Source organism: Pristis pectinata, unplaced genomic scaffold, assembly GCF_009764475.1.
Source record: "Pristis pectinata isolate sPriPec2 unplaced genomic scaffold, sPriPec2.1.pri scaffold_109_arrow_ctg1, whole genome shotgun sequence".
NCBI lineage: Eukaryota > Metazoa > Chordata > Chondrichthyes > Rhinopristiformes > Pristidae > Pristis > Pristis pectinata.
In genome coordinates, this window is record NW_026262459.1 from 18,934 (window position 1) to 28,229 (window position 9,296).

General features: G+C 63.4%; 1 protein-coding gene across 2 annotated transcripts; it reads left to right on the top strand.

Moving 5' to 3' along the window:
• The first annotated feature begins 2,249 nt into the window (after nucleotides 1-2,249).
• On the top strand, nucleotides 2,250-7,967 carry LOC127567100 (serine/threonine-protein kinase pim-3-like). Of its 2 annotated transcripts, XM_052009768.1 has the most exons (6): nucleotides 2,250-3,151; nucleotides 4,476-4,588; nucleotides 5,475-5,525; nucleotides 5,830-6,196; nucleotides 6,978-7,154; nucleotides 7,517-7,967. In XM_052009768.1, the coding sequence occupies exons 1-6, from the start codon at nucleotides 3,085-3,087 to the stop codon at nucleotides 7,621-7,623; spliced, it is 882 nt and encodes a 293-aa protein (XP_051865728.1). In that variant the 5' UTR covers nucleotides 2,250-3,084; the 3' UTR covers nucleotides 7,624-7,967. The 2 variants fall into 2 exon arrangements, with proteins under 2 accessions (XP_051865728.1, XP_051865729.1); XM_052009769.1 differs by lacking the exon at nucleotides 5,475-5,525.
• Nucleotides 7,968-9,296: the final 1,329 nt, after the last annotated feature.

Here is a 9,296-nt window from a genome sequence, read left to right on the forward strand (position 1 = left end):
CAGCTGTCCAGAGGACCATGAGTTCACCCCAGGTTTACGTACAGTGGAGACAACGGAGATGGCAGATGTTGGAACAACCTGCCAGAAGGTCGAGCAGCACCTGTGGGGGGGGAGAGGGTCCTGATGCAGGGTTTTGACCCTTTCCTCCCACAGGTGCTGCCTGACCGCTGAGTTCCTCCAGCAGATTGTTTGTTGCTCTGGAACAGCACAGGAAGAGGCCCTTTGGCCCACCATGTCTGTACTGACCATGATGCCAAATTACATGATCCCATCTGCTTGCACGTCAGAATCAGGGTTAATGTCAGAAACGTGTTGCTTTGCAGCAGCTGTACAGTGCAAAGACAAAATTACTATAAACTACAAAGATAAATAAATGGTGCATAATGAGGGGAGTGTTCGAGGACTGTTCAGAAATCTGACGGCGGAGGGGAAGAAGCTGTTCCTGAATCGTTGAGTGTGAGTCTTCAGGCTCCTGTACCTCCTCCCCGATGGTAGTAACGAGAAGAGGGCATGTCCCGGGTGGTGAGGGTCCTCGGTGATGGATGCTGCCTTCCTGAGGCGCCGCCTCTTGGAGATGTCCTCGATGGTGGGGAGGGTTGTGCCCGTGATGGAGCTGGCTGAGTCTACAACCCTCTGCAGCTGTATTCCCTGCATAGTCATGTGCCTTTCTAAAAGCCTCTTGAAGCTTGTAGTCTTGAAGATCTTTTCCTCAGATGCTGATGGATTTCACCGGCTTCTGCCTTTGCTGAGAGGTGGCTCCCAAGATGTGGCAGTCGGTCGTTTCCCTGGCAGTCTTGGTGGACCTTGTAGGCAGACGGTGTACTGTGGGGAAGACATTTACCTTGAGGGGCCCTACTGTTAGGCCCACACCCTGAAGACCCCAGAGTGCACATCTCCTTCAGGGTCCTCGGGCTCAGTGAGGAGTTGGGGGTGACCTTGGATCTGGAACAAAGGTTAGTTCCCCATTCACCCTGGATGAGCTCTCCCCCAGCAGGAAGCTCAGTGAAGAAGCCTGGGACAGGGCACAGTGGAGATGCAGCCTCCACTGGTGGCACTGAGACTGGGTCTGTGGTGGACCTGTTGAGTTGGCAGCTGAGCCTGACTGTTAGTGGGTGTAGAGTGGCGAGCTGAATTTGAGATGGATTTTTCACCTTGGACACACGGCTCAGGAGACCTTACTGGACATGTCCTGCTCCTTACCCAGGTCCTGAACGCCTCGTGATGGGGAAGGAGTGTCTCCCTCCTTGCCTGGGTGGGGTGGGTATCGCAAAGGGCTGCAATCGTCAGGAAAATGGAGGTGCGAATCTGTGCACAGTGAGATCCCACAAACATGCTGATGACCTGGATCACGTGACTACCCGCTGCTGGGGGCGGGGTCCACCACCCCAGGCAGAATCAGATTTTCTTCCCCCATCCAGGACGGTTTATTTGGTCCATGGTTGGAGTCTCGGACCGGGTGTCTGCTGAAGTCTCTGGCATTTGAATCCTAGACCTTCCTGGGCCCTGAGGAGAGACCCGGACGGTCGGCAGGCAACGGGTTGGAGGCTGATGCAGTTCCGGGCAGTTAGTCCCGGCCTGGCCTCACTAGGAAGATCTACCCTTCTCTCCGGATAAATGCACGCTTTTAAATAAAACTAAGTGTTGGGAACACTCAGCAGGTCAGGCAGCACCTGAGAGATGACCTGGGATGTTGACTGTTCCTCCCTCCACAGATGCTGCCTGACCTGCCCGGTGGTTGCAGCATCTTCTGTTTTATTTGCTTACTATTGTCCTATGTACCGTGTTAACAGTGGAAAACTTTTGTTTGGGGACCATCGGGACAGATGGTTCCAAACATCAGTACATCGAGGTCGTACAAGGGGAAAACCACAGAATGCAGAATATAGTCACACCGCACGGAAACAGGCCCTTCGGCCCAACCGGTCTGTGCCAACTGTGTTGCCCAGCGAGCTGGTCCCATCTGCCCATGTTTGGCCCACAGCCCTCTGAACCTCTCCTCTCCATGGACTTACCTAGAGGACTTTTAAACGTTGCTAATGTGCCTGCCTCAACCACTGTTTCTGGCAGCTCATTCCAAGTACACACCTCCCTTTGTGTGAAGAAGCTGCCCCCTGATGTCCCTTCTAAATCTCTCACCTCTGATCTTAAACCTCTGCCCTCTTGTTTTCAGCTCCTCCGCCCCCCGCCCCCCCCCCCCCCCCCCAGAATACTAAATATTGTTTTTTTTTATTGTCACATGTACTGAGGTCCAGTGAAAAACTTATCTTGGAGACCGTTCGTACAGATCATTTCACTACAATGCATTGAGGTAGCATAAGGGAAAATAACAGAATGCAGAATAAAGTGTCCCAGCTACAGAGAAAGTGCAGTGCAGGCAGACAACAAGGTGCAAGGGCCAGGACCAGGTAGATTGTGAGGGCAAGGGTCCATCTTATCGCACTAGGGGACTGTTCAATAGTCTTATAACAGCGGGGTAGAAGCTGTCCTTGAGCCTGGCGGTACGTGCTTTCAAGCGTTTGTATCTTCTGCCCGATGGGATGGGGTCCGGGGTGGGTGGGGGTCTCGGCTGCTTTACCGAGGCGGCGGGAAGTGGAGACAGAGTCCATGGAGGGGAGGCGGATGCGCTGAGCCGTCTCACAGTTACAGAGAAAGTGGGGAGGCAGCGAGGTACGAGGGCCACAGCATGAGGTCGGGAGTCACAAACATTTCCCGCATCCAGTCCGATGAAGGGTCTCTGCCCGTCTCCCTCCACAGACGCTGCCCGACCCGCTGTCCGCGGTATGTAGCTGCCCGGGGGCGGGGAGTCAACACCGGGTCAGTTGGGCCGAAGGTGCAGGGAGAGAAGCGGTTCCGCCCCCAACCTGAGATGCGCGCCGCCCATTGGTCGAGGCGATGTTTCAAAGGGCGAGGACGAGGCCGCTGATTGGCGGAAGGAAGGTTGATACACGGGCAGCAAACGGATACACGGTTGTAACCGGCTGAAGGCGGGAACGGCCGCTCCCTGTTTAACCCGCTGCCTCTGCCGGTCTCCGGCGGGCTGCCTCCGTTCCTCCTGAACCAGCCGACCCGCCGCACCTCTCGGTGATGTCGTCCCACGGGGTCGGGACCCTCTGCCGTCCGCAGCCTGGCCTGGATTCCCGCCCCGCCAAAGGTGAATGTTTACAAGTGGCCGATTGTTCGAAAAGGAAACTTGGGCTGCGTGAGGGGGGGGGAGGGGGTGAGGGGGGGGAGAGGAGGGGGTGAGGGGGGGGAGAGGAGGGGGAGAGGGGGAGGGAGGGAGGGGGAGAGGGGGAGGGAGGGAGGGGGAGAGGGAGGGAGGGAGGGGGAGAGGGAGGGAGGGGGAGGGGGAGAGGGAGGGAGGGGGAGGGGGAGAGAGGGAGGGAGGGGGAGGGGGAGAGGGGGGGGAGAGGAGGGGGAGAGGAGGGGGAGAGGGGGAGGGAGGGAGGGGGAGAGGAGGGAGGGAGGGAGGGGGAGGGGGGAGGGGGAGGGAGGGAGGGGGAGGGGGGAGGGAGGGGGGAGGGAGGGAGGGGGAGAGGAGAGGAGGGGAGGGAGGGGGAGAGGAGGGGAGGGAGGGGGAGAGGAGGAGGGGAGGGAAGGGGAGAGAGGAGGGGAGGGGGAGAGGAGGGGAAGGAGGGAGGGGGAGAGGAGGAGGGGAGGGGGGAGGAGGGGAGGGGGAGAGGAGGGGAGAGGAAGGGAGAGGAAGGGAGGGGAGGGGGAGGGAGAAGAGGGGAGGGGGAGGGAGGGGGACGGGGGAGGGAGGTGGAGAGGGGGGGAGACGTGGGAAAGCCTGAGAGGGGTCTCCGGGGCGCTGCCGGAGGACGATGAAAGACCGTCTGCGGAGAGAGGCGGCGGGATAAATAGGACACAAGAAATGCTGGGGCCTGGAGCCGCACACACACAGCGCTGGAGGAACTCAGCGGGTCGGGCAGCGTCGGTGGAGGGAATTGGCGACCCTGACGCAGGGGTTTCGACCCGAAATGTCGACAGTTCCTCTCCCAGATGCTGCTCGACCCGCTGAGTTCCTCCAGCGGGTCACCTGTTGCTTCAGATTCCAGCTCTGCGGAGTGAGCGGTGGGCGCCGGAACGGGGAGAGGGGGTTAGGGGCAGGGAGGGGGGTGAGGGTTGGAGAGGGGAGAGGGGGTTAGGGGCAGGGAGGGGGGTGAGGGTTGGAGGGGAGAGGGGGTTAGGGGCAGGGAGGGGGTGAGGGTTGGAGGGGAGGGGGGGAATGAGCGTCGGAGAGGGGGGTGAGGGTTGGAGAGGGGAGTTGGGGGCAGCGCCCACCGTGAGCCGAGTGCGACACTGCGTCGGGGGAACGTTCGGATTCCCTTCACGCCGCGGTGAGGGGTTCTGACCGCCTCCGTTGCCCCTCTCCGGCCGCGCAGGCTGCCCTGGGGGTAAGAGGGGGAGGTGACGGGGGTTTGTATTCGGGATCCCGGTGTCCGTGCGGGTCTGAAGTGCCTCTCTCTGACTCCCAGCTGCAGCGGGTGCGAGGCGCTCCTTCGAGCAGTTGTTCATGTTGGGCGCTCAACTTGGCAGCGGCGGGTTCGGCGTCGTGTTCTCGGCCGTGAGGGTGTCGGACGGCGCGCAGGTGGGTAGAGAGAGGCGAGGGGGTGTCACAGAACACTCGCTTACAGACACTCACACTCAGACACACACCGTCACACTCAGACACACACACAGGTTCACACACGGTCACACTCAGACATTCACTGACACACACTTTCAATGTCACACTCAGACACACACACAGGTACACACACTGACACGCTCACATTCACGCAGACACACTGTCACACTCAGACACATTCACACTTTCACTGACACAGGTACACTCTCACACGGTCACACTGACACGCTCACATTCACGCAGAGATACACACACACTGTCACACTCAGATACACACACTCTCACACGGTCACACTCTGACACGCTCACGTTCACTCAGACACACACTCACACTTTCACTGACACACAGGTACACACTCTCACACGGTCACTCACTCGCACTGTTTCTCTCGCTTACACATTCACTCACAGTTACCCGCTTACTGACACACTCGTCTTTACTCGCGCACACACTCTCATACAGTCTTTCAGGCTCTCTCTCTCTCTCTCTCACACACACACACACACACAAAACTCGGGTGTTCATTTGGAGACACACCAGTCCTGATTTCCACTCGTGTCTGCAGTCCTGTGAACACATTCACACCTTCTCACCGAACCCGCGAATGCAGACACACCCCCGCCAGAGACACAAATGCGCACAGTTAACCGTCCGGATGCAGACACACAAACAGTAAATGCGATGCAGCGCTCGGTCCCTGAATACACGCTGTAAATATTTGTATCTGACGATGAGCCGGATGCGGGTTTGGGGCGGGGAGCGAGTTGGGGGCATCAGAGTCGAGCTTGGTTTTCACGAATCACCGTGAACTTGGAATCGAGTGTAAAGCGCCGACCTTCCTTGCAGGTGGCGGTGAAGTTCGTGCCCCGGGAGAAGGTGGTGTCGTGGGGCCGCCTGGTGAGCCGCTTCTCTTCCAGTGATCCCCGTGACGTCAGGGGCAGGGATTCCCTCCCGGACCGGGGGATCCCCCGCGCCCTCGTCTCATCTCCCGACCGTTGGGGGGGGGGGGGGGGGGAGGTGGAGGGCCACAGGGTCCTGAGGCCAACTCTCATTGAGCGCCTCTCGTCCTCTCCCGCCACCATTCCTCGCCGCTCCCCCTCCTCCCTCGCCTCCTCCCGCCCACCCCACGCGGAGCTCCCTCGCCTCCCCGCGGCGCTCCCTCGCCCGCTGTCCCGGGTCTAACGGGCCGCTTTCCCCACAGGACGGGGCGCGGGTGCCGCTGGAGGTGGAGCTGATGGTGCGGGTGTCAAGGCCCGAGTGCCGGGCGGTGATCCGCCTGCTCGACTGGTTCTGCCGGCCCGACGGCTTCCTGCTGGTGATGGAGCGGCCGCCGGACGCCACCGACCTCTTCGATCTGATCAGCGAGGTGGGTCCCCTGGGCGAGGGTCGCGCCCGGGACCTGCTGCTCCAGGCGCTGGAGGCACTGCGGCACTGCCGGGCGTGCGGCGTCGAGCACGGAGACCTCAAGGACGAGAACCTGCTGGTAGAGCGGCGCAGCGGCCGGCTCCGGCTCATCGACTTCGGATCCGCCGCGCCGCTGACCCAGGCGGCCCGCTGGAGCTACCAGGGTGAGGGAGCGCCCCCTCCTCTCCCTCCCCTCCTCCTCCTTTCCTCCCCCTCCCTCCCCTCCTCTCTCGCTCCCTCCTCCCCCTCCTCCTCCCACTCCCCTCCTCCCTCCCCTCACCCTCACCTCCGCCCCTGACCCAGGCGGCCCGCTGCAACTTCCAGGGTGAGGGAGCGCCCCCTCCCCTCCGCCTCAGCTCCTCCCCTCACCTCCCCCTCAGCCCTCCCCTCATACCCCGTCACCCACTCCCACTCCGCCTCAACTCCTCTCCCTCTCCCCTCCCCTCCTCCCCTTAAGCCCTCCCCTCACACCCCCTCACCCACTCCCACTCCGCCTCAACTCCTCCCCCTCTCCCCTCCCCTCCCCCTCAGCCCTCCCCCACACCCCCTCACCCACTCCCACTCCGCCTCAACTCCTCCCCCTCTCCCCTCCCCCTCAGCCCTCCCCTCACACCCCCTCACCCACTCCCACTCCGCCTCAACTCCTCCCCCTCTCCCCTCCCCTCCTCCCCTCACCTCCCCCACACCCCCTCACCCACTCCCACTCCGCCTCAACTCCTCCCCTCTCCCCTCAGCCCTCCCCCTCACCCACTCCCACTCCGCCTCAACTCCTCCCCCTCTCCCCTCCTCCCCTCAACCTTCCTTCCTTCCTCCTGCGAGACTCAGCGTGTATGGGTGAAGGAGCCTCCCCACCCCCTCCTCCACCTCCCCTCCCATCCCCGCCCTCCCCGGCCGGCCGATGATCCGACCTGCCCGCACCAACACTCTCTCCCTCGGGCCCTGCAGGGACGCGGGTCTACAGCCCCCCCGAGTGGATCCGCTCCGGCTGGTGCCGGCCCGACTCGGCGACCTCCTGGTCCCTTGGCGTTCTGCTCTTCGACATGGTCTGTGGGGACATCCCGTTCCAGCGGGACCGGGACATCCTGGAGGCCCAGGTCCGGCTGCCTCGCCACGTCACTGAGGGTGAGTCTGGGGTTAAGGGAGCTCCTCCGATCACCTCTCCCTCCCTGCCCTCCCTGCCCTCCCCTCCTCCCACCTGCTCTCCCTCCCCTCCCCTCCTCCCACCTGCTCTCCCTCCCCTCCCCTCCTCCCACCTGCTCTCCCTCCCCTCCCCTCCCACCTCCCCTCCCTCCCCTCCCACCTCCCCTTCCTTCGCCCCTCCCCTCCCTCCCACCCTTCTCCCCCCAAACCTTCCCCCTCCCCCTCTCCCCCCTTCCTCCCTTAACCCCTCCCCCCTCCCCTCTCTTTCCTCCTCCCTCCCTCAACCCCTGTCCCTCCCTCCCTCAGCCGCCGGTCTAACTGTTCCCCGCTCCCTGTCCCCACAGACTGCGGGGACCTGATCCGTTGGTGTCTGTCGGTGCGGCCCGAGGAGCGGCCGAGCTTGGAGCAGATCAGGAGCCACCGCTGGATGCAGACGGCGTGCGACCCCTAAGCGGGACCTCGGACTGGGGCAGAGTCTGACGGGGCCGCTCCGGCCCACCGAGTGACCAGGGCTGGTCCCCGACCCTGGACCAGAGAGAGCGGACGGGACCACGGGGAGGCTCCGCTGCCACTTTTGAGGATTCCAGATCCCCCTGCGCCCAGTTACAGGGGGTGGGGGGGGGGGGGGGGGGGGAGGAGGGGGAGGGGGCGGCGGGATGTCGGCCTGCCGGCCGCCCTGAGATCAAAGCGAGGCCCGGGTGGGGGCAGGTGGTGGTGAACCCAGCCGGCGACCTCCCCCCAGCCCCCAAACCCGGGTCCGGCGCTGTCCCGGGTGCTGGGGGGGGGGGGGGGGGAGGAAACAAACGGACTGTGAAGCACACTGCAGTCGAAGTGCCCAATCCCCAAAGGCGAGGAGTGAGCGGGAAGATGAGGAGGCGAAGGGAGGTGGTGGGAGTGAGCGGAGGAGGGAGAGTAGGGGAGGGAGGGAGGGAGGTGGGGAGGGACGGAGGTAGTGGGCGTGGAGGGAGTGAGGGGGAGGGAGGGAGAGTAGGGGGAAGGAGGGAGGTGGTGGGCGTTTGGGGGAGGGAGGGAGGTGGGGGAGTGGAGTAGGGGGTGAGGGAGGGAGGTGGGGGGAGTGGGGAGTGAGGGGGAGAGGAGTAGGCGAGGGAGGGAGGAAGGTCGGGAGGGAGGGACGAAAGTGGAGGGAGGGGTGGGAGTGAGGGGGGAGGGAGGGAGGTAGGTAGTGCGTTTGGGGGAGGGAGGGAGGTGGGGGGAGGAGGGAGTGGAGTAGGGGGAGTGAGGGAGGGAGGTGGTGGGCGTGTGTGTAGGCGGTGGGGGGGGGGGTCTGGTGGGGTGCGGAGTGTCCAGTGTCCCGGGACGTTGGACAGCAGTTGGCGCAGCCCGCGGTGAGGCGGATTAAATCCCCGGTCACTGTGTTTACGAACTCCCCCCGTGTGCGCACCCGCGACCCGATTAAAAGGAAAGTCGTTTCTGTGCGTCTGTCTCTGTCTCCGTCTCTGTCGGTGCGGCTCGGATGAGGGGGACGGGGCGGGGGCGGGGGCCGGTCCGGGGTCTGGATCACGGCTGCCGGACACAGGGGAGAGCGCGGGCCGTCAGTGACCTTCCCAGGATTCTGGTGACTGAATCAGCTGGGCTGGCACCTCGCCCTACCGGGTCATACAGACAGAGCCGCCGGGACACACACGCTACAGGGGTAGAGAGGGAGAGTGAGGGACAGAAGGGCTGGGAAGGGAGGGAGGCGGAGAGTGAGGGAGGGAGGCGGGGGGTGAGGGAAGGAGGGAGGGTGAGGGACGGACAGGGCGAGGAAGGGAGGGTGAGGGGTTGAGGGAGGGGGAGGGACGGACGGGGTGGGACGGGGCAGATTGAGGGAGGGAGGGTGAGGGGTTGAGGGAATGAGGGAGGGGGAGGGAAGAAGGGAGGGGGAGGGACGGACAGGGCGGGAGGGAGGGAGGGATGGGAGGAAGGGAAGGCTCAGAGGGAGGGAGGGGGAGGGACGGACGGGGTGGGACGGGGCAGATGGAGGGTGAGGGAGGGAGGGTGAGGGGTTGAGGGAATGAGGGAGGGGGAGGGAAGGAGGGAGGGGGAGGGACGGACAGGGCAGGAGGGAGGGAGGGATGGGAGGAAGGGAAGGCTCAGAGGGAGGGAGGGGGAGGGGTTGAAGGA

What these genes read in the sequence shown, in the direction of transcription:
- LOC127567100 (XM_052009768.1), top strand. Translation starts at nt 3,085, where the DNA reads ATGTCGTCCCACGGGGTCGGGACCCTCTGCCGTCCGCAGCCTGGCCTG. An exon ending in TGGTGTCGTGGGGCCGCCTG is followed by an intron (nt 5,526 to 5,829) that starts GTGAGCCGCTTC and finishes CTTTCCCCACAG; the next exon opens with GACGGGGCGCGGGTGCCGCT. An exon ending in GCCTCGCCACGTCACTGAGG is followed by an intron (nt 7,155 to 7,516) that starts GTGAGTCTGGGG and finishes CTGTCCCCACAG; the next exon opens with ACTGCGGGGACCTGATCCGT.